This window comes from Crassostrea angulata, chromosome 8, assembly GCF_025612915.1.
Source record: "Crassostrea angulata isolate pt1a10 chromosome 8, ASM2561291v2, whole genome shotgun sequence".
NCBI classification, from domain to species: domain Eukaryota; kingdom Metazoa; phylum Mollusca; class Bivalvia; order Ostreida; family Ostreidae; genus Magallana; species Magallana angulata.
Window position 1 is genome coordinate 32236811 of NC_069118.1, and position 25961 is coordinate 32262771.

At 33.1% G+C, this 25961-nt stretch overlaps 1 protein-coding gene, 1 non-coding gene and 1 pseudogene across 2 annotated transcripts; 2 read left to right on the forward strand and 1 right to left on the reverse strand.

Moving 5' to 3' along the window:
• Window positions 1–3356: 3356 nt before the first annotated feature.
• LOC128158765 (uncharacterized) lies at window positions 3357–5867 on the forward strand. The gene is made up of 2 exons (XM_052821722.1): window positions 3357–3450; window positions 3910–5867. The coding sequence occupies exon 2, from the start codon at window positions 3923–3925 to the stop codon at window positions 5579–5581; it is 1659 nt and encodes a 552-aa protein (XP_052677682.1). The 5' UTR covers window positions 3357–3450; window positions 3910–3922; the 3' UTR covers window positions 5582–5867.
• Window positions 5868–7278: 1411 nt separating this feature from the next.
• LOC128160904 (ubiquitin-like modifier-activating enzyme 1) lies at window positions 7279–25601 on the reverse strand (annotated as a pseudogene).
• On the forward strand, window positions 15292–15366 carry Trnas-aga (transfer RNA serine (anticodon AGA)). The gene has a single exon. It is a non-coding gene; the product is annotated as a tRNA-Ser (tRNA).
• Window positions 25602–25961: the final 360 nt, after the last annotated feature.

Here is a 25961-nt window from a genome sequence, read left to right on the forward strand (position 1 = left end):
AGTCGAGCAAGATTTTTGGAAAGCTATGATATGTACAGCTTACACTTCTGTCAACACTGGAGAAATAGCATGTCACATGCTCAAAACAAGGATGGCAAGCACATTGCTGTTTTCATTTTTCTGTCTTATCATCTTAAAGAGAGGGCAAGAAACTGTGAAGACATTGTGGGCAAGTTTTTAAGATTATAGGAGGAGTTGACACTGCTGCTGATTTCTATTAAACCAGCGATGAATCGGGAGCGGTCAAAAATTGCCCTCTTACTTGTGTAATCATGCAGTTTTTAATTTTTAACTCGGCTAAAAAGCTCTTACAGTAACTTTGCAAGAAAGATGTTCACATGCATAAAACATTTAAATTGATTTGTTTATTATCATGCTTTTAGATTAAAAAAAAAATAAACTACATTGAATTTAAATACATTTTGCCCGTCGTGTCAGTTTGTACATTAATCTTTTACATTGGGCGTTGACGGAGATGCAAGCGAAACTTGCGTAACACGACCTCTGGTGAGAGAATGCAAACTATTATGATGATGATGATGATGATGATGATGATGATGATGATGATGATGATGATGATGTATAAATTTATATAGCATGAAACATAGTTAATTTCTTACTGCAAAAGGCAAATAAATAATGTATAAAATATGTCTTTATTTACATTATATACCAGCACATCCTTTCTGTAATTATTATTTGAAGAACGTTATCAATACATTTCATGACGTCATGACGTTATTGGTTAACTGAATAGCTATAAACAATGCTATGTTTAGATAACTTTTATATGGAAACCGTACAAGATATTTTAAAAAATCAAACTGTTTTGAAACCGGTTAATTCTCCAAATATTTCACTTAAAATTTCATTAATTTTGAAAACAGGGCCGATTTTGCTGTTTACCGTACCCAGTTCTTATCCCTTTTCACTCATTAAAGTTTACAGAAACGAAAACAAATTTCTTGCGGAGATTTATAATGGGAAATGTTTTGATCTTTTCGGAAGTACTCGGGACACCTCGCGCAATTTTTCAACGTTATCATCTGGGCTTTATTATGGCTGATGCAATGCAAAATCCCCGTATTTTTGGATGTGTATTAATTGAAATCTGATGAGGAGAGCGGGCGTTTCAAATCAGATAATCTGGACATTTGTCATATTAATGGATGAATGTAGTTTCAGCACAAAGGTATTTATTATTATATAAATATCAAGCGAAAAGTCGGGACAGAGTATAATGCATTGATAAAAACATAACCCACGTATTATTTTTTTTTGGGGGGGGGGGGGGTATTTAAACAATAAAATGTTTTTGGGGTTTTTTTTTTGGTGATTCATTCGGGATATGAAGGAAGCGACATTGCAGAAAAAATACATAATCCGCGTTAGCGGGTTATGTAATTTTTTTCTGCAATGATCGCTACCTTCATAACCCGCATGAATCATCAAAGAAAGCATTTTATTATTTATATTTACATCTTTCTTTGACTAATTAATAAATTGATTATCAAAAGTAAGTAAAATTCACTAAATTGCTGTTAATGTACGTAAGTACCTTAGCTAAAAGAAACAGCCAAATCGTGAGACTCTGCGTCTGACAGCATCATGATTATTTGGTGCAGTCCGTGATTTTTCTTAGGTCGCTGTTTTTCGACCAATCGATAAACAGGGCGTGTCAATTTCACTCCTGTCGGTTTCTTTTCAGTTTCAGCCGCTGTAGATTTCCACCAATCGATAAACGGGGCATCTCAGTCTGGCTGTTTCTATAGAGCTTGGAATTAACTATAAGTTTCCGTAAGAAATATAGGAAATAATACTCGGTAGATGTAAATATACAGTGCGAATTATGCATATATGGTATATTCCCAACTAAAATATTAATTAATTGATTAATTCGCTAGAATAGTAATTCCATTTCTGTCTTTTTCAGTACATAATCTATAGATTTTTAATACACTGAGGTTTTATTTTTAAAAAAATGATATTTACCCAGTGAAAAAATATCCAGAGACTTGAACCAGGCAACGTCGATAACGATGAACGGGGAGTAACTCCTTGTATTTTTTTTAACTTTGATCAGATGCAGCAATTTGCGACACGCCTACCAGACAGTTAGAAATTGTGATATGTAGCATCCTTGTTAGAAATTGTTTTTTGTAGCATCCTTGATAATGGAGATCAAACTCTGTATCTGAAGCTAGCCTTAGTGTTTCAAATCCAAAGTTGATCCATGATCGTCAGAACAGTTGTTTTATCAGTCAAACCTGCATTTAACTATTTAAAAAGCTCACAACTGCTCCAGCATCAAGATAATCAAGATTAAGCACTCTATCTGAAGCTACCTCTACTTACACACCCATAGTTATATAAACAGTTCAAGTCTGACTAGATATGAGCGGAATTTATCATTTTATAACCAGCTTCAAGACCCGAACACAATTTGAGTTGCCCCAACATCTTAAACTTGCCTAAGCATCTAGATAATCAAGATCACTCTGTATCTGAAACTACCTCTCCGATTCATTTAAATAGTTAAATCAACCATGCACATTTGAATTTGAAGTATATTATTTACAATGTATATAAACATAAATATATGACCTGCTCCAAAAAGCTTAACCTCCTCCAGCATCTGAAATTTAAAGAGTTACAGAGTATCATACTTGGTGGTTGTTAGCTGCAATAATGTAGCCCTCTCCCGATTATTTTTTTTTGGGGGGGGGGGGGGTTGGGGGAGGAGGGGGATCGAGGGAGGGGAGAGTAGACTACAAATCTATAGGCATCTCACCATGCGCAGATCAAGAAAATTTTCTGCCTTCATTTTGACTAGCAATGCATTGCCGTCTCGCTTCGTTTTACGAACATTATAAATTTAATGTGAGATGCACAAGGATTTACTTATTTTTCACAGGGTATAAACCAAAAAACATTTAAAAACTTTAAATGTCTCAAATCTGTTTACAGTGAAACGTGTCTATAATTAGAGGGGGGGCGGGGGGGCTGGCGTACTATATAACTTCAATTTCACTCCTCATTTCCTTATTTTCATATCAATTTTTTACATACTCCCCAAAAAGTGGGGGGGGGGGGGGCATCTCCATGATAATTCCATTTTTTATATGTAAATTTTAAAAAAATTGTTGCTGCGAGAAAAAGTGGAAAATGTTAATTCGTCAAAATAGTAATTCTACTTGTGTCTTATTCTTTACATGTTCTATATTTTTTAATAGACTAAACTTTAATTTTAGAAGAAAAAGATAGATATTTACTCTCAAGGAAAAATTATTTGAGACTTGAACCAGGCAATGTCGATAGCGATCAACGGGGAGTAACTCTTGTATTCGTTTATAAATTTCTAATCAGGTGGTCACATTCAGAGCAAGATCAGCCATGTTTTGGGGACGGATACCAGACAGTTAAAGGATATGTAATTTTTTTTATAACAAGGTTTGTTTTCTTATTAACTAAAATTAAATTGCAAGCTATGGTGATTAAAACATATAAACGTTAGCCTAATTCTAATTAGATCTGAAGTTATGAATAGAAATACCCTAAAACGACTGTATTTAAAATTATAAAACTACTTTCGTTTTGAATCTAATGTTCTGTTTATTCAACTCCATAAACTACGGATAATCAAACGCAACAATATTAGCTTGAGTTTTTATAAAATGATTTATAAAGTTCTGAAAACTGTCTTATAATTTATATCAATGTCCGACGGAAACAAATTAAGGGGTAATTTTAATAATTTAGGTGATTTTTATAGAGAAATCTAAATTAAAATAATGTCAAATACAAAATCAATTCTTCACCGTGACAGTGTTTGAGAATTTAGAAAACATGAAAATCCTTTTATTTTTATAATTGAACATAAAAGTTATAAGTATTCAATATTTTTTTTAGAAATTGAACAGCCATGGATCCTCATTCTAGTGCCCAGGATGTACCTCGATGTGACCTTTGTGAGACCGCCATAGTACACAGCTACTGTGACTTTTGTCATTTCAACCTATGCATGTCATGTATAGGCAAACACATCTCAGATGGATATGACAAACATAAAATAGTTCCATTCCAGGAACGAAGATTAACCCTCATTTTTCCAAAATGTGAAACACACCCACAAAAGAATTGTAAATTTCAGTGCAAAGATTGCAACAATATTTTTGTTTGTTCTTCCTGCATGGCATCTGAACAACATGGCAGACATAAATTTGTAGAAGTTACAGAAGTTTTCAAGAAAAAGAAAGACGATATTAAAAAAGATACACAAGAGTTCCAAAATCATATTTCCCCTACATATGAAGAAATTGCACTCGACTTGGAAAATCAGCTGGCCAACCTGGATGGAGGATATGAGAAACTTACGACAACTATGTCCAAACAAGGAGAGCAATGGCACAGAGAAATCGACATCGTCATCAACAAAATGAAAACTGAACTCAGCGAGATAAAAGAGAAACACAGAGACATTTTACAGAAACACTTGAATGAAATCAAACAGATACAATTTCTCATAAAAGAAACATTACAGGCCATAAGGAAAATCGAGAAATCCACTGAAGTATCTACAACTATTGAATACAGCTCTAAGATCAGAGAGTTCAGCAAGCTTCCACCTAAGGTATCACTGCCAACATTCATTCCAAAACCAATAGACCGTGAGAAGCTGTATAGTTTGTTTGGGCAGATCACCCCATTATCTACTGCTACAGAAGAAAATGTTTTGTCACTAAACCAACCCAAAACTTCAGTCAGAGAACTACTGGATGAACCAGAGCTTGTTACCACAATACAGACTGGGTATAAAAAACTATACAATGTTGCCTGTGTAAATGAAGACAGGATTTGGACGAGTGGAGAGACCAATGATATCAAATGCTTCAACAGTAAAGGTTCACTCGTACGGACATTTAAAATAAAATCAGAGGAAATGCCTAATGATATAGCTGTAAACAGTGATGGTAATCTACTGTACTGTGATGGGACGGATGGGACAGTGAACATAGTAAAGAATGGACAGACAGAAGAGTTGATCAGATTACCGGAGTGGACGCCTACTCAGCTGTGTGTCACCTCTACTGGTGATCTCCTGGTTACTATGTTCAGTGATGATGAAACTCAGTCAAAAGTTGTCTGGTACTCGGGATCTACAGAGAAACAAACCATTCAATTTGATGATAAAGGTAAACCTCTGTACTCAGGGAATGATGGAATGAAATACATCACTGAGAACAGAAACCATGACATATGTGTAGCTGACTATCAGGCTGGTGCAGTAGTGGTGGTTAATCAGGACGGGAAACTCAGATGGAGATACACCGGCCATCCCTCAGTTACCAAGAACAAACCATTTCAACCCTATGGTATCACAGCAGACAGTCAGAGTCATATCCTGACAGCAGACAGTGACAACCATTGCATCCAAATTCTGGATCAGAATGGAAAGTTTCTACAATACATTGATAATTGTGTTCTGAGGGATCCGTTTGGTTTATGTGTGGACAATAATGACAATCTGTTTGTGTGCGAGTTCTACAAAGGCAATGTAAAGAAAATCAAATATCTAAAGTAGACATCATCAATGATAAAAATGTGATGAAAATCAAACAAAAGTGGTCTTTTTCTGACTTGTATATTGAATTTCATTGTCGGCACTTTCCATGAAATAGATTTAAACTTTGCTTTTCTTTTTTATACTAATGAATTCATCGATTCTATTCTTTCATTATATTATTAATTCTATTTTCAATAAAAAATATTTCCAATCTACATTTTTTAAAGTAAGTAGCATTTGAGCGTTGTTTGCATGTTATATACAGCTGTTGTACCTTATCAAATAAATTGACAAGTGTCATGATCATCAGTGTCATGTCAATTACCAAGATAGATGTAGATTTCGCATGTTGCTCAGTCTTATACAAACAATATACTGGTATTACATGTACATACATGTATATGTAAAACTTATATATTATCATAATATATTAATTATTTATAAATTAAAGGATATTTTAAGGGCTTAGTTTGACAGGGACCTTTTATAAATATAAAGTCTTTGCTGTATTTCAACTCCTGTATGTATATATGATCATATATGATTGTATTTTTATTTAATATTGCAGTAGGTATCATTATGATAATGAAATCAATTTTTTTTAATCAGTATCAAAAAGTGGTTATAGTAAACTCATTAGAAAAAAAAAACATTAGAAATGTTCTGATCAATCATATTACAAATTTTGCATTCTAATTTTACTGTCTCTTTGAAAGTTTTCTTTTGACCCCCCCCCCCCACCCCCAAAAAAACAAACAAAAAACAAGAGGTCCATATGCGACATCTCTCACTTGGACAATATTTCTTGTGTCATCCTATTTCAAAATGTTTAAATATGAAAAATATTTTTGGACTCTCTTATAGTGCAAGATTTGACAACATTTTAAACAAAACTTTGAAATGAGCAATCTTATCATAGGCCTCGGCATATCACAGATAACAAAATTGTAAACAGAAGAATAAATGACTATAAAAAAAGAGAAAAGGTCACTGTGACTTTAATATGAGGATATGAATATGCTTATACATAGTAAAATAACAAAATTTGGCATTGTATTTCTTTAGAAAAAGATTTTCCCTATATATTTCTATTTTAAACTTTGAATTCCTCTGAGGGGCCCCAGTATTGGTCCGGGGCCGGGTCATAATTTTAACAATCTAGAATCTACACGATCTTAGGATACATGCATTGTAATCTCACAAATTGTAGCATTGTAGTTCTTGAGAAGTATTTTGAACACCTTCCTTATGTTTTTCCATATTGAATTTTGAACCCTCTTTAGGCTGCAGTATTGGTCCAGAGTCATGATTATTGAGCATTGAAGTTATTCAGAACAAATTTAAACATTTTTAAGACACACTCCTTTTTTTTTTACTGTTTTGTAGTTATATCCCTTTTGAAATCGTTCTGTGCTTAATTTCAATTTCATTTAATTTTTTAATTTAATTTCAAAAATTTAGAATTCCCTTCCCATAAAGATGCTTTGTACTAAGTTTAGTTAAATTTGGCCCAGTTATTTAAAGAAGACGTCGAAAATGTGAAAAGTTTATGGATAGATGGACGGATAATAGGTGATCAGAAATTCTCATTTGAACTTTAAGTTAATGTCAGCTAAAAACCCCAATCCACCCTTTAATGGTAAGATTCACAGTCCAAATTAGAATACTTGTTGAAAACGAAGTCTTTTAAGAAAATAAACAACAACTTGTAAATCTTTTATGATTCTATTCATTTATTTTTATTAAGTTTCATAAAGACAGAATAAATTATTATGCACACTACCAAACCTGTCTGTGTACAAAGAATACTATAGTAAGACAATCAAATTATTGTTTGTTTTCCTTTACACAAGTCCACAAGTTAATATTACATCATTGAGAAATACAAATATACAACAGTCAAAAAGAAGAAAAATTTTTGTAATTATGTTCATTGCACTTCACTGACTGTGCATCAGTCATCCGTTTGTCTGACTGTTTGTTTGTTGATAAGTCTCTCAATATGAGAATGTCCAGTGTCTGGTCACCACTCGTGGGGGTACCTATTGCGGTCTCTAAGGCAGTGTTTACATTACGACTGTGGTAGATTGTATTTAACGTACGGAACTTCTACATCCTCTCCCTCCGTATCGTTACAGCACAGCTCCAGCACTAAAGCTTTTACGTGACTAGGAATCTTCTTCTTGGAGACTCTTTTAACTACTTCTGATAATCTGCAATTCAATACATCATTTTGAAAAAAATAAGAATGCATAAAAATTTTCATATATGAAGAAAAGAAACAGTTGATCTTTCTAGCATTGCTTGAGATATTAATGCATGTCAATTGATTCCTCTGACACAAACCGAGAACTGTAGTATAATGAATTGAATGCTTGTTAAAATAGTTCAGTTTTCTAAACAAAATTTCTTAAACTAGTCTTGATACAAGAATACCCCCATCTACTCTGAGCTATAAACATCCAGTTTCACCGAAATCTCTACGAGTTCATTATTTTTGTCTTGAGAATATTTGTGTCTAGTTGACATTCTGCCATGAATGTTTTTACTCTTTCAAGACCTGAATAATTCAGAACACAAAAACATGATTAACTTACGGTAGTCCCAGTCGCTCCTGTCGTTTGGCGGGGGGCATGAAGAATGAATACAACATGGACACGCCCTGTGATAACATGGTGATCTCCAGCTTGTATTCTTTCTACAAAGGTATACACACATCATACATTTAATTATCAAGGTGACATCAAAGTATCCGACAGAGTCACAGAGTCCAATACTATCTATGGACAGCCAACAAAATGTTTAAAGAACGCTCATTTCTGGATATATGAAATCAATTCCAGCTTTGACAGACAATCATGAATCCATACATTTATCTAATAATAACAGACTAGTTTACCTGAAAATAATCTAAAAATTCCTGTAGGGTCATCTCTCCTTGAACTTCAAATCGGTCCCATAATGTGAAGTAAGTGTCATAATACTAAAACCATAAAGTACGAACATGTAAATGTATTTGATGAAGAGCACACAGAAGCGTATTTCACAGATTAAAATGTTCAGATTGAATTTGTTACCTTGTTCTTGGGTGCTGCTATTGGTTCTGAGAAAGCAAAGAAGGGCAAGGCCAGATTTACAAATCCATTCTTGTAGCTTTCTAATTTATTATGTCCTTGTACAAGCTGTAAAAGAGAACTTTCATATTGTAAAAGTGGTAATAACCATACATCGAAAGACCAGTTTTACAACAAATGCATGCCGAAATATTTTTGATCAGGTGTGGATCCAGGATTTTTTCCAGGGGAGAGGGTGGATCTACTCCCCCCCCCCCCCCCCCCACCCATTGAAAGAAAATTTTACTGAATATAATTTTCATATTCAACAAAATGCTCAAAAGTTAAAGCCCCCCCCCCTTTTTATTATACAAGGGAAGGGGGATCCAATGTTTATTTTTTATATTTAGTCTCCCTCCAGATCTGAGCATGAATATCCTTGGAACATATAGTTTTCCCTTGGAAAAGGACAAAAACCTTTCCCTAGCTAACGTAGCTCAAACAAAATCAAAATGAACATGTACATGAACAATTTATGCCATAAAACATAACCTGCACTCAAAGCACAAGTGGCTATGATCCTTTCACGACCAGACATACCTTGATGAGTTCTACAGCCACTAGGCCTGTGATGAGTGCTGTGGTGGTAGCAATGGCTGGGATGATCTTTCCAGCAATCAACTTACTCTGAAACATTGAATGAAAAACAAATTAGTTTTCTTTAAATTTTGTTTTCGAAATTAGGCTGTTGTACATATCATTCTTGATCATTTGATAAACAGCATATATCTTTCTTTAGTAAGTGGTATATAAAAATCTTAAGATCGGTCCAACCCCAAAATCCACATGCAACAAGACCCAATCAAAACAGCCTAATGATATGTACATGTATATATAGACTTAATACATTTGTCACATACAGTTGGATTCTTACATATGCTTCAGACATTTCATAAATGTCAAGTATCTAAAGAACTGACTAACATGTACACTTTGCATTAACTGTGTGTATATATACATATGAATCAACCATATCTACTTTTAATTCATTAATTCCCCTCAGTATACCTTGTGTCGATCTGCTGGTGGAATGTCATAGTTCTCGGCTCTCAAATTGGAAGCAGCAACGATAAAGTCCATGTGGAAATTAGTATCATCATCTTTCTCAAACTCAATAGGAACTAATTTCATGGCCTTTACTTTCTCCACAGGGGGTAAGTCCTTTTGTAGATTTTCCACAGCATCAACATCTGCATTTGGAAAAATAATTATACAATTTCTCCAAGCCTCTTTAAAATTCATGAAAAAATATCCCTTCTATAGTAAGCAAATGTGAAAAATTTGACCATTAACTAGATGAATGACATTCATCTTTGACCTTGATGTTCAATTTAAGACCTGGGTTTTTTTTTTTCAAAAGCATTCAAAGAGGAGATTTAAAAAAAAATACACCCTTTTCTTACATCTCTGGGGGCATAAATGTGAACAGATGTTGTCCATTATGTACAGTAAAACACAGTTATAACAAAGCACCAGGGACGGGCGATTTTGCTTCGTTATAAGCGTAATTTGTCATATCCGTCAAGTTAACAACATGTAATATAGTCGCGGGGAGTGAAAATCACTTCGCTGTAAGTCTCAATTCACTATAAGTGTGTTCGCTATAACTGTGTTTTACTGTATTTGGGTTAAAATGACTGAAATAAATCTATTTCATCATAGAAACAATAGATCAAATCATTTTAAGCAATATCTTTTTTCTTTAAATTCCCAAAATACAGGCATGTTCGTGTAAACGTGGGGAAAAAATATTTAAAAAAATCCTTTATCTATCACAAGGAGTTTGCAACACACACAACAGATTTTGTCAACAAACCTAGGTTTCCTTGGTTTCTTTCCATTTCAGCATCAGTCACTTCAATCTTTATCCCTGACCTAGGTTTAAACTCGGGCACTTTGACCTTTGACACCATATCACAGATAGCCTTTGGATCCCGAACTTGTTTGATGCCATACATTTGAGCCCTGAGATTAGCTACAGACATAACATAGTCGAAATGGGTGGTCTGCAATAAAGAGGACAAAATAAGACAAAGATTATTTCCTGCAGAGAATCGAATTGCAGGGTAAACATTACTGACAATTCAATTAAGATACAAAATAATAGTTAGAGGAAGATCACAGACTGAACTTACATTATTTACATCAAACTCCAGTGGATGCGGACATCTTTTTGGACCAGACCAAAATGGAGCTCCGGAACTTGTGACCTGATAAAAAAAATCAACCAAACACAAGTTATTCTACCTTTCTATTATCTATGACAAAACTCTTAACACTATTCTATTATGTTTGTAGAGGATTTGATAATAAATAAAATAACCATACATTATGTACTATACTTAATTTGTTTATTCTAGCTCCTAAAATTCACACAAAGCTTTCCTGTTTAATATTAACAACAAGGTTACACAAACGCTCTCTAATGCCATTTCCACATGACATACCGGTATATTATTTCCATTTGCTTAAAGTAAATCCACCCTCCTGTGACGTCATACATTTTACATTAACCATGAATTCATTAAAATTCTTGCAAGTAGATTTGTAATTTCTCAGTTATCATAGGTGCACATCAAAATCTCAAATCATTGTTTACTTGGAGATATTTAATAAGCGTTTTTCATCCTTATATTCGACATACCGGTAATTCAATAATGACGAAGGAAAATAACTCTTTTTACTTTTCTCTAAGTGATATATCTAAATGCTATAAATTTTCTGATGTAAACAATTTTTTCTTTTTTTTTAATTAATTTTAGTTTTCTGGCAAAGTAAGCAATAAAATTTAAATAGACATCCACTTATATTTAATTTTTAAACAAAAAAAGTGTGATTTTCAGATGATAATTTCAGCCTTTGGGTTTTATTACCTTACATCTTAAATAGTATGGATACATATATATTTTATTTATTTTTTAATGAAATTCAAGTCCAATAAGTTAAAAAAAAGTTAAAGTTTTTAACTTTGAACCCATGATTTTATAGGTACGGAGTTACCTTAAGATGACAATTTCAGGAACTTTTCTGTCCCCCTCCCATTCTTCAATTATACTAAGTTTTCCTAAGTTTTATTATGAAGGATTGTTATGCAATTTGGTTTCCATCAAATTATAAGCTGACAATGGATTTTCATGAGTGTACATGTACATGCATAAACACAATTCAATAAATAGAAATAGCTGTGTATAAATCACTATCAACAACACAGACCTGATCAGGAGGGAAGTTGAACAGAAGCTGACGAATGTTGTTATCATAGTTCTCCTGGAACAGATTCCTGGCAAAAGCCACGCAGTCCTGAAAACTGTTTGGTCACTCGTCAACGACGGCCTTCTTAATTCCTTGTAGTGTCTCCACCTACATGTACACAAGGCAAACCAAACGTTAATCACACAAAAAATACTACTATATTGGATATTTATTACAACATGGAGAAATTTCATTATGAATAGGGCGATTGATACCCTTTATGGAAGAAAAAAGGGCACAAATTCTTCAATGTATCCCCATTTTCTGTTGAAAAATGAGATTATTTTCATATTCATGCAACATTGGCTTGTGCACATGAAGATAATTTTAATGTTCAATGTGCACTGTCCAGAGAAAATCACAAATGCCCCTGGTTATGACTTACTGGCTGTGTGCCCGGGAGTTTGGCAGTCCTCTCCAGGAATTTAGGATCTGTGGCATATTGAAGAGCTCCCTCTATTGGCTGGGTGAACAGTCCCTCAAACTGGTCTCTGGCCCACTGCAAAAACACAAATTATACCATATTAAAGGGATAATAAATCTAAGAGGTTAATTAATAGGGCAGCAATTGAGCCATATTCCGTGGAAATTTTTGAAAAAAAGTATAGATTTGCCAACTTTGGTATAATGGTGTATATTATCATGATCCTACTTGAGTGACATCATCATTGAGAGTACTGTACTACTGTATGTACACTGCATTGAAAATATGTAATTACCATTATTGTAGACTCACAGAATTATTTGAAAGACCTTGTTTGAATAGCATTGCATTAGTAGCAGAACCATTGTAGAATTTTGCATGTTTTAATAAAAGGTTTTGATCTTTAACAACTTTATGCTTCACAATATCAAATTTGTACATGCATTGTGGTAATTACACACATGTACATTCACTCATTGAAAAAAATGATTTTATTACAAAGATAATGTAGTTTCAATGACATTGAGGAGCTCCATCAAGTTACAAAATAAAAACTAACCTTTTTAGTCTCATTTTCTCCTAATTTTAGCACAACAAATTTTTTTTCTTCTAAAAAATCTAATGTTTAGAGGTTTTTCCATTTATCAAGTTCTCTCAACCTTGAACTTAGCTCTCTACACACAATCCTTAGACTTCCAACAAAAACTTGACAGGTCTGGGGATCTCTACAGGAACTCCCTACCTGTAGCGTGTGTTCGATGGCGTTGGGGAAGTTCTTGAGGGTACAGATAGGAATGGATTTCTCGGGAGGGTCCTGCGAGGAGGAATAAGACTCGGTCAGTTTGGGAATGACCACCTGTACGTTGCCCTTGGTGCCCAGGGTCCCTGATTCCAGCAGGGGCTTGTTGTAATACACACATCTCCTGTCCATGTACAATCCTGGGCAATAAAACAAGCCCATATTGATTATTATTCAATACAACATACTATACTAAATTATGCATTATGCAGTTTTTAGTACATGTTCATAAGCATTTTAATATTTTTTTTCAATACAACATATCATACTAAATGCATTATGCAGTCTTTATGACATGTTTATAAGCATTTCAATATTTTTTTCATATACACATGTACTGTTGATGCATGAATATTAAATCATCTGAATTTTTTAAAATTCTTATATCAACGGTGTTTGCTGAAATATTATTCAATTCAATTCAATGGTTTATTGACATCACCATGTTGGCATACATCACAATGAAATAAAATATCAAAAAAAGAAAATTATAACATAAAGGCTACAGCATGCAAGACAGTTTTATACAATACTTCATAGTATTCAAAGAATATTATAGTACAAAGTGTTTGCTGAAATAATACAGTACCATTTAAGTTCTTTATATACAATTTTGTTTAAAAAAAATCTAAAAAAAGAAACTCACTTGCATCCACATTGTCGAGGGCATTAGCCCCACCATCCAACTTCTCAAAGAAATCCTCAGTGTAGATGTTCTCTGTATCGGGCCCCACCCTGTTTTCCTGGGATGTGATGTTTAGGGATTCATGTGTATGGCAGCACAGGCTGCTGTTGAGGATTTAGGTTTCTAAAACAAAATTTAGTGGATATGTATAAAAGTATAATGAGCAATCTAATAGTAATACATCTCCTATTGGTATGGGCCTCAGGGGCTGACAAATCCGATTGCCCGACGCAAGTTGTTTTTCTGATTGGGCAAGTAAAAAATCAATAGGGACTTGCCCGTGGGCAAGTGACTTTTTAAACTTTCGCATATGTACTGAAAATGAAAGTACCGTATTTTGCCGAATATAATACACACTTTTTTCTAGAAAATTCTTTACAATCTAAGGGTGCTTAAATTATACACCACAATAGGATTTTGAAGGTTTTTTTTCCAGGTGCAGCATAGGCTATATCATAATGAAACTATGTTAATAATTTTCAGATTTATAACTCTGTTATTTGTTTATTACAGCTTTTTACTGCAAGCATACTGGTGTACAATAAATAAACTGAACGACAACCTTGCGTGGTTACCAGTATAAATAGTGAGAATTTTATCAGTCCCCTACCGGTTTTCACCGGAGGGGACTATTGCTTTCCTCTGCGTCAGTCTGTCTGTCCGTCTGTCTGTCCCACTTCAGTTTTCCACACTTTTTTTCTTTATGCGTTTGAGGAATAATGTGAAATTTGCTGAATAGCTTCAAAATGTCAAACTACAGATCAAGTTTACACTTTTGTAGCTTCTGGTTGACATATTTTCGAGAAAAATTTTTATATTTCAATTCTTTAATGTTCGGGTTTGTTATCGGGCTCGGTGTGTATAAAAAAAACAAGGAAAGTATGTTGTCAGTAATAATATCGTGCATTTCTTGGACCATTCCTTTTATTGTTTCTAACAAACAAATAAGTTCTGTAAAGTAATAATATCGTGCATTTCTTGGACCGTTCCTTTTATTGTTTCTAACAAACAAATAAGTTCTGTAAAATAGTGTCAAGCATTGTGTTGTAAATTTAATTGACAGGGTTTTATGTATTATTACAATCGGGTTCGTTATCGAGTTGGTCTGTTGAGACGGTAAGAAATTATATTCTGCATAACAGTGCATTGTTTTCACAAATTTCTACAAACCGGTAGGGGACGTGTATTGCTTATGCAATGTGACGGTCAGACCGGTTCGAATACCGGCGCCAGATAGCTCAGTTGGTAGAGCACCTGACTAGAGATTCAGGGGGCCCGGGTTTGAATCCCGGTCTGGTCCGTCATTATTTCTCCCATCCCGTTACATATGGTGCCGTGACCAACCCCTGGAACTGACAGGTGAACTCCTGCCAGGGGAAGAGCCTGGGGTGATCTTCGGGGACGAAGATCATTTAAGGGGGAGGAATGTGACGGTCAGACCCGTTCGAATACCGGCGCCAGATAGCTCAGTTGGTAGAGCACCTGACTAGAGATTCAGGGGGCCCGGGTTCGAATCCCGGTCTGGTCCGTCATTATTTCTCCCATCCCGTTACAGCAATACTCTCAGAATGCTTGATTCATTATGATATAGCCTATGCTATGCTTATGCAATACTCTCAGAATGCTTGTTTTATTAAGAACCAGTGTGCGCGGGAAAAAGAACGAGCTAAACCTACAGTTCATCAAACAAATTTTTTTGTCTACGTCCCATAATGCTCTCTAATTTCACCCGTGGTGCTATGCCAAAAATGGCCGATTTTTAACTCGTAATTTACGGTGACTTAAAGTTTGAAGACACGTTTTGAGTACCGCATATGCTTTGGCGAGACTCAAAAGATTTGTTACATGCTTCCATACCTTCGTATTGAGTCGAGAAACGTAAACAAAGATGAACACAGTCATGGATGACGTCACAGTGCACTCGCGCTATATTTCCCGCGATAAATTTAGAGGTGGATCAAACATCTGTAATGAGTGTACTGGCTATTTCAGTATAGACTGCGATACCTGCCTCATTGACATATGATTTGTTTTTAATCTTTTTTTAATATAGAGATCATATACCGGTATATATATATATATCAGGCTTGGGGTAATGCTAAATGTAATGGTAATGCATTGCAATGCATTACATGTTTTCAAAGTAATGCTAGTAATGTGTAATGCCTCAAAATTAGCATTACAAGTAATGCTAATGTAATGCATTACTTTCCAAAATCTAGTGTAATGCTGGCATTACATGGCATTACTTTGCATTACTATACATATTTATGCATGTTCACTTTAAAAAATGTGAACATTTTTTTTTTATATAAACTTTTGCTTTCACGAAACCGTTTATTATTACGGAAATAAGAATGCCGCCTGAAGCTTCAGTATATTATAATCCATAACCGGAATTATAAACTCTGTATTGACATATTTTGTAATTAGCTTTCGGGTGGCATATGCGATGTAAATTTATAAATTGTAAATAACCAAACACCTAAGTACTCTCTCTTAACGATGCACAGATCTCTATATCTAATCAGTATGCACTCTCTATCTACTCTCCCTATCAATCTATTCTTACTTTCTAGTTGTGAACATGAGGACGACTCAGCAAGACATACAGCTAAGGTAAATTATTCTCATCGTTATATTCCACCCTAAATGTCTGAGCTTAAGATAATATCAGCAAATTGTCAGGGTCTGCATAATTTTAAGAAAAGGAAAGATGTTTTACAATACTATAAACAATTAGAATGTAATATTTTATGCTTACAAGATACTCACTTTACTATTGATATGGAAACAGACATACGTAATGAATGGGGATACGATGTTTATTTTGATTCATTTACCTCTCAGTCTAGAGGTATAGCAATATTTATAAATAATAATTTTGAGTACAAAGTCCATAATACAGTAAATGACAATTCTGGTAATTTCCTTGCCCTTGATATTGAATTGAGTAATATACGTGTAAGTTTAGCGGTTATATATGGCCCTAATGAAGATAATCCTGGTTTTTATAACATGGTATCAGAAGCTATTAGTAATTTTAAGAATGATAATATAATTTTAGTTGGGGATTTTAATCTTGTATTAAACCCAGACAAAGACTATCACAACTACAAGCATATAAATAATGCCAAAGCTAGGGACAAACTATTGGAAATAAACTCTCACCACAACCTATCAGATATATTCAGAGAACTTCACCCTGAAAAACTAAGATATATACATGGCGCAAACCTCACCCATTCAAACAGGCACGTTTAGATTTTTTTTTGGTTTCAAATTCTCTGCTAAATATGGTACAAGAAAGTGATATTTTATCAAGTTACAAGTCTGACCATTCTCCAGTTTTATTAAATCTCAAAATTGGAAACTTTACTCATGGAAAAGGTCTATGGAAATTTTATAATTCCTTGTTGCATGATTCAGATTACATTAAAACCATTAATACCATTATCATGCAAATCAAAGAAAATTATGCATTGCCCGTATATAGTAGAAATGGCATTCCCACTATATCTGATTCTGAAATACAATTTACAGTTAATGATCAGCTTTTCCTTGAAACTCTTTTAATGGAAATTAGGGGCAAAACCATATCTTATTCAAGCTTTATAAAAAAAAGAAATAATTAAAAAGAAAAAAAATAGTAACAGAAATAAATAGATTAGAAGAAAACTATGAACAAAATATAGGTCTAATTAATGAAAAAAAAAAAGAATTGGAAAATTTAAGAAATCATAGGCTTATAGGCAGTATGGTGAGATCTAGAGCTAAATGGGCAGATGAAGGAGAAAAACCTACAAATTATTTTCTGAATTTAGAAAATCGACATTATACAAATAAAATAATACCAAAACTAATAATAGAGGAAGAGAATTTGAAAGAAATAACAAACCAAAGGGAAATTTTGAATGAAATTGAAAGTTTTTATAAGAATTTATATAATAAAAATGATGAAAACTCTGACTATAATCTAAATGAAATTTTAACAAACATTGAAATAAAAACACTTAATAATAAACAAAGAGACTCCTTAGAAGGTGAAATTTCCTTTAAAGAAGCTACAACAGTTGTGAAAAATATGGCAAATAATAAGAGTCCAGGTAGTGATGGATTTACAACAGAATTCTATAAAGTTTTTTGGAACAAGATAGGACATTTCGTGGTTCGATCTCTAAATTATGGGTACAAAGTTCGGGAACTCTCAGTCACACAGAAACAAGGAATTATTACCTGTATCCCAAAAGATGGTAAAAGTATTTTTTTTTTTTTAAAATTGGAGACCAATAACACTACTAAACGTTGCTTATAAAATAGGTTCTGGATGTATTGCTCAGAGAATAAAAAATATGCTTGATACTATTATTAGTCCCGATCAAACAGGTTTCATACCAGGGAGATATATTGGTGAAAATACTAGACTGATATATGATCTTATGCAATATACAGAGGAAAATGACATCCCTGGTGTATTGTTAATGATTGATTTTGAAAAAGCCTTTGATACTGTTTCCTGGAAATTTATTCACAAATGTTTAGATTTTTTAAACTTTGGAGTATCCATTCAATCTTGGATATCTACTTTTCAATGTAATACAGAATCATCGGTCACACAAGCTGGATATCTTTCAAAATTTTTCAAACCTAGCAGAGATCTTGGTTTACAGAAATCTATTTTAACTAGTTTACATTATCATGGAATCTCAAAAGAAGATGATAACCCAAGGCCTTTTATACCTTTCCACATTAAATTATTTTGCTCACCTCGAAAAGGATCTAAGATCATGTATAATATTCTAAACATGGAAAATGTCACATCTTTCAATAAATCAAAATGGGGATTATTTTTTATGTTGTCAGACTTACAGTGGAAAACCATATACCAGTTACCTTTTGTCAACATTAAAAGTACCAAATTACAATGGCTGCAATTTAGAATTAATCACCACATTCTAACAACTAATAAATATCTATTTAAAATAGGAAAGGAATGTAGTAAGTTGTGTAACTTTTGTAAACAACATGATGAGACAATTTTTCATGTACTATGGGAGTGTCCTAATGTTCAAGAACTCTTTCAGCGATTTTCTGAATTCTGTCAATCAAAGAGAATTACAATCCTAAGAGATCCTTTAATTTTTATATTCGGGCTACACTCTGACCCTATTTCTACAGACATTTATTCTATCTTCTTGGTTATGAAATCCTATATCTATAGGAAAAGATGTCTTAATGAAGCACTAACAATTCATGAATTACTTATAGATATTAAAACACATATATCAACTCTAAGATATATAACTATCCGAAATTGCAGATTAGAGGATTTTTATAAGAGATGGGAAACTTGGCTTTTTCTTCTTAATAGACTTCACTGAACAATTATAGCAGACTCTGACTGTATAGAGATGATATAAAACTATAAATCAATTACTTACTCATGTTCAACAACCAATTCTCTCTCTCTCTCTCTCTCTCTCTCTCTCTCTCTCTCTCTCTCTCTCTCTCTCTCTCTCTCTCTCTCTTCCAAGGAAAAATTTTGTTTTGAAGTAAATTTTCTCAAAGCTGTTATCACTTTATTGTATACAAATGCATTTGATTGTTCAACTTCAAAAAAAAAAAAAAAAAAAAAAAAATGTGATGAATAAATGAATAGTTGAAATTGAATTTGATTAAATTTATTTTTGAAGAAGAAAGAAATAATTCTAATTGAGAAAGTAATGTTTTAATTGTACATGTTTTATTAAAAAAGGTTTTTTAAAATTCATTTTTGAATTTTTTATATTACTAAAGATAACAGCACAATTTCATAACATTTTTAAGAGTGTTGTTATTAAGAGTTTTTAATCATTTAAACAATTTACTCCAATTAGTTTGCACTTCAATAAGAAATGTGTCAACAACACACTATGCCCTCAGGATAATCTAAGTATCAAAACAATCTATTGTTATAAGAAGTGCTAAACACCCCAATCCCCTTCCCTTCGCTATGTCACAATAGAATAGGAGACAGACATGCACCTTTAAAAGCAAAATGAATGCACTGTCCATCCATGATGAAAATCAATATCACTTCCAATATTATAACCTATTTGAAAATAATCTTACTTATTTTCTCTCTCTCTCTCTCTCTCTCTCTCTCTCTTATATTAATTACATTGTACATTTTAATTTAGTTCGGACTGATAGAAAATACAAGATTTATGTATCTAATCTATTATTGCACTTAATATATCCTAAGATAAAGATCGTCGAACGGTATTTTCCAGTCCAAGCTTTGTCAGCTCCTGCAAAACATTTATTTAGTATAGCCCGGAAGATGGATGCATTTAAAAGATGAACCCTTTGAAACTTCGATCATAAAGTGCAACAGCAATCTTTTGTCTTAAAGTGTCCTCCGTAAAAAGAAATATGATTATAATATATTAAGAAATATAACTGGGAAAAATCATCTGTTTATAAATCAATAAAATTAAGTGTCCAAAATTATAAAGATTTGTGTAATCTGGGGATATATCTATATTTAGCTTTTAAAAACCGCAACATAATTTCATAAATTGTTTTTTGTTACGCATGTTATCCTGTGTCTCTATTTCATATCTGATATTGTATCATGCCAAATGTCTATAAATATCATTTTACTTATGTAATATGTTGTTCATATTGCCACAATATGATTATATATTGAGCAAATAAACAATGACTCTCACTGGCGTCGGAAGCAAATTGAAAGTGGGGGGGCTAGACTAATCCTCAGAGAAAAAAGGGGGGGGCTGAACCCTCTATCATGCTATGTTTCTAATAGTTAGGTCTAACTTTGCAAAAAAATGGGGGGGAGGGGGCTAAGCCCCCCCTAGCCCCCCACCCCCCCCCCCCCCCCCCCCGGTTCCGACGCCTATGACTCTTGTTTATTCATTGATTTAAACCTTATACTGAGCATGAAGCTGTAGATATGTTAAAGAGTGTTGTATATTTGAAACATTTGCAAAAACTCTTTATTACCTTTACTTTAAAATAAAAGTAATGGTAATGGTAATTCATTACTTTACTCATGTAATGGTAATGTAATGCATTACTTCAAGAAAATCAAGTAATGGTAATGGTAATTTAATGCCCAAATTCATGAAGTAATGGTAATGTAATGCATTACTTTACAATGTAATTCGCCCCAAGCCTGATATATATATAATCCAAAATGAGTAAAGTTAATCCACACAAGTAATAAATAATAAAAAATAACAGAAAGCCGATTCAAAACTCTACCGGTTTCATTATAATCTTCAGAAGATTATAATAAAACCGGTAGAATGTATCATAACTATTAAAATTAGTACCTTTGGCACACTTAATGTAGAGCAATACTATCTCAAAAATTCTTTGACGTTCGTTGATACCACAGGGGCTCGTCACGAAGTTTTTTCAACCTTTTATATCTACCACCTCTATACAATGAAATACACAAGTGTATTTTATTGTATAGAGGTGGAAAAAACGAATGCTGGTGAACCCGGCACCTGGTAAACCCGGCACCTGATGAACTCGGCACCGAGAATAGTGAACTCGGCATCCGGTAAACTCGGCACCTGGTAAACTCGGCATCTGGTGAATTCGGCATTTGTATATTATTCATTTATCTCTTTGTTTCCAGACACACATTTTTGAAAAAATTGAATTGTTACACAATGTACGACTGCACCATGGAAATGTCTGTTTTTGAAGAAAGGTGAGTTTTTCAATGTAACTTATTACTTACAACCACATTTATCAACAGATACGAAATAATTCACTAGCTACTGGCTTAACATATATTTTGAATTGAATGAATTGATATGATTTATGTAAGAATTTATCTTTCTATGAAAATTTTATGAACATTTGCACATTTGGTTGTTATCTGTCCAGTCTAGTTTCATCTTGGCGCGATGTTCTTCACATTCATCAATGAGCATATAAGAGGCGCTCCCTAGCTAATTACGGAGAAAAAAGGCCTAGTTAAAAGATGAATTGAGACAATTAATCCATATAACCATATTATTGCTAAATGTCGTAAAAATACTTACAATAATTACTATAGGCAGAAATAATTAAAGGAGACGGATTGAATATCAGAAATGATTATTTTGTGGTTTTTAAATTATTTTCTTATCATGTCCTTATTTTCTTGCATTGTTGTATGTTTACTACATTTTTTTTTACCATTAAGGATGAAGTTTACTCAGAATGAAAAAAGTTTTCCAATACAGCTTAGTATAGTGATTGGTCTGTAATTTTGTGGGTTGGTTTTAACACCCTTGTTTTTGTATATTGCTATAATATTTCCATCCAACCAAATAGAGGGAATCTTACCAGACAAAAAAACTAAATTGAACAACTTTTCATAAACTGGCAACATTAACTGCTGTGTTGCTTTAATGTATTCGTTTCTTATCCCATCTTCCCCTCTGGCTTTATTATTTTTTAGATTCTTAATTACCCGGGTAATTGCTTTTTTTATTTCATCTTGGGTAATGTAATCATGTGATTATTTTCATCGCTTATTTCGGGAGACCGGTTTAAGTCTCTGAAATACTGATAAAGATCATCAATACCGATTGCCGATTGATTTTGGCAGTTTTTATTTTTGTTATACTTATTTATTACTTTCCAATATTCTTTAGGATTTTTATTTTTAATATCCTTCAAATGTTTATTAATATTGTTTCTGTACTTCAGCTGCAAGAAAAAGTGACATTGGGAAGCCCATGTGTTGACAGGGTCTCTTCATTAACCTCCTCATAATTAGTACCTCACCCCTTCTATGTGTACGGGTAATACACCGTCTAATAGCACCTGGAAGCCCCTTCCATGTATACTAGGAATACCCCGCTGCCTGTCACCTTGTTGTTTTAGCAATTTAAACAAGTTACACACTGGATTACAGTACCTTTGATGTTGTGTATACGTAATTATATTACTGTTCTCTATAGGAAATAAATTAATATTTTTACAAATCTACCTTATTTCTTCGTTTTTATATTTAATTATTATACTGCTTTTATTCACTCATTACAAAAAAGGAATACGTGAAATTTTTATTTGTCATAATTGCATAATGGTATTGTGTTTCTTCGATGTTTTTTTTTTATATCTGAGTTATGATAAGAAAAAATAACGAGGTTTTGTATTTCTTCTATGTTTATTTATAGTTATGATAAGAAAAAAAATAACGAGGTGCCGAGTTCACCAGATTCCTAATGCCGAGTTTACCAGGTGCCAAGTTTACCAGGTGCCGAGTTCACTATTTACGCAGGTGCCAAATTCACCAGGTGCTGAATTTACTTGTTACCGAAAAAACTTTGTGACGAGCCCGTGCGCTCGCCACAACGGTAGCACCGTAAAACATATTAAACACAAAATTACTTACCATGCTTACACCGTGGGGCTACATCATCAGCTCCATTGGTATGCTTGTACAAATATAGCTTAAGCCATCTGCGGCATGTGTGCACGTCTGTGTGCACAACTCACCCAGGAAATGAGGAATACATTGAAGTATACACAAAAGGGGAATAACTCTTGATATAAAAAGCAAGTCGTACCAAGATTATTCGTGTAACACAACACTACTGTTCTTCAGTACGACTGTTCTCGTGTTTGTTTATCATAATGTTTAATTAATCTTTGTTACAGTGTTTAATTGCAAAAACTGTTTTGATTATAATCTGACAATTTAGCATCAATTTTAGCTGTTTATTGTGATTGGCTTCGGCCGATCTCTGTTGTGTCCATATGAAGCATCCGCTTCCACGTGCGCACACACTTGCATCTGTTTGTCATAAATGTTACATTACTAGGTATTTGAATGTTATCACAATCCTCGGTTTCAATTACAGTACTCATTCATTTTATTCGTGTTAATATATCAGAGAATATCATGATTACACATATAAAATATAACAGATAGAAAAACAGACTTTATCTCAGCACTATGCAAGTAAAAAATGATCAATTTATTCAATTATTATCTAGGTTACATGACTATTACCTAAGGATAGCCAATTAAAGCTTTGCTAAAAAGCTTATTTCCAACGGCGTCCTTATATAACAATAAAGTTAATAATAAAAAAATAACAAAAAAGTACAGTACAAAGTTACACAATGGAATTTAGGCAGGGTACAGAAAAGGAATTAAGGATAATGCTTCGAAAAATGACGGTAGACAAGAAAGAGTTTACAGCTTTCTGAAAATTTTGTTTGGAATTAATTTCTTTGACCTCAGAGTATATGTTGGTAAACATTTTCCAAGTACTATGAGATTTGTTGCTGAGCAAATGTTGGTGCATTGCCATGTTTATAAATGAAAAACATGATTTAGTCTTAACCGAACAAATCTATCTTCAACTCTTAACATATCTAAATAATTTAGAATTCTTTTAGAGATACTCTCTCTGGGATCTACGCTTAAAATGAATCTTACTACTTTTTTCTGGATAACTTGCAATCTATGCTTAAGTTATTTGTTTATTCCACAATACAAAGATGATCAGGCATAGTAAAAAAAAAACATTGTGAAAGGCAGAACATAGGATCTTTCTTGACTGTGTACTTATACAGGATGCATTTTTGTATAAAAAAAAAAGTCTAGCATACACGTTTTTAATAATGCTTAAAACAATATACTAGTATTCACATGGAAGTAAGACCTATCACATCATAATTCGTGATAAATTCTGTAAATTCTTGATAATTACTTTATTTTTAAACTGGAAACGTCGATCGCATGCTTGTTCATGTACTATTGTCAAGTACAGAGTATCTAATAATATCTGATACCATTTACTCGTTGAATAACTTTGTATTAAATTTAAATGTATATAAATATATATTTTTAGATTTAATCTATATGATGTAAATATTCACTCAACACATCCCACAAACATTGATAAGGTTTTGAAAAATTGAGCATTGTTTATTGAAACACAACAAATTTAAAGAGAATGCTGCAAAAGACATTCTTTTTCATCAATGACAACCTCAAGTCGACGACTAAAATTCCGCACAACATCCACTGCACGAATCCCATTTTCTGATGTCTTCTCACAATTTAAAGAATCTGTTGCTTGTTGAGTTAGTATTCCCCTGGGTATACTTTTTTTCATCATTCATACAACTATATCAGGAGTTGGTGTTTTACAGTACAGTTTAAACGCAAGATGCCTGCTCTCTTGTCAGATTTATCTTGATTAAAATTCAATTGAATCAAATAAATATGATGCTATTTTGTAGCGCTATAAATCTAATAAAAGCACATCCTAGTCCACATTTGTTTGTGGAATAAAATTAAACAATTTACTTTTTATTTGAGTCACAATTTGCAATTTTTGACCAAATGTTATTTAAGTTACATGTATTGCGGGAATTAGCTAATTTACATGTAGGTGATGTAATAGATAAACAGCTAATGGACAATGAAGATTCATATCAAGATTAGAGTGATATTAAGCAACCTCCGTATAATGATTTGTGAAGATTTGATTTTAAACAATTCAATTAAATATTGGTTATAATTGGGGTAATTTTTTTTACCAAATCAGATATAGTCTGTTACCTCTCAATCGTGCTCGAACGATTTTCAAGATTTATTCATTACTCGAAAGTGTTGTGTCCATTTGGAGTAGGAGGGTATGTATAGATCCTAATGTCACATTACCCTGAATATTTCTATTGCATGGATGACCAAATATGATTGAGTCACTTACCTCAAAAAGCTTTGTCGTGTTCATTTCAGGAATTACTTAAGAATTGAATTTGATTTTGACGTATGTTATACGATATAACATAACAATGGACATTTTAACTTTTACATGTATAAACCCCGAAGCGGTTTATAAAAAAGCGTAAACTACCCCAATTTATGTTATATCGTTTAACATCCGTCAAAATTAAATTCATTACTTATAATTTAATACATGAAACAAAACGAACTCTCTATGTTTAGTCAATCTAGCTCCAAAAATCGCCCAACCTCAAAGTAATTGAAACAAAAGGTATCTTGATATACATCGATCTATTGACACATGCTATTGATCATATAAAAAATCGACAGAAATCTATCGGCTACTTTTCGCGCATTTTCATTCAAA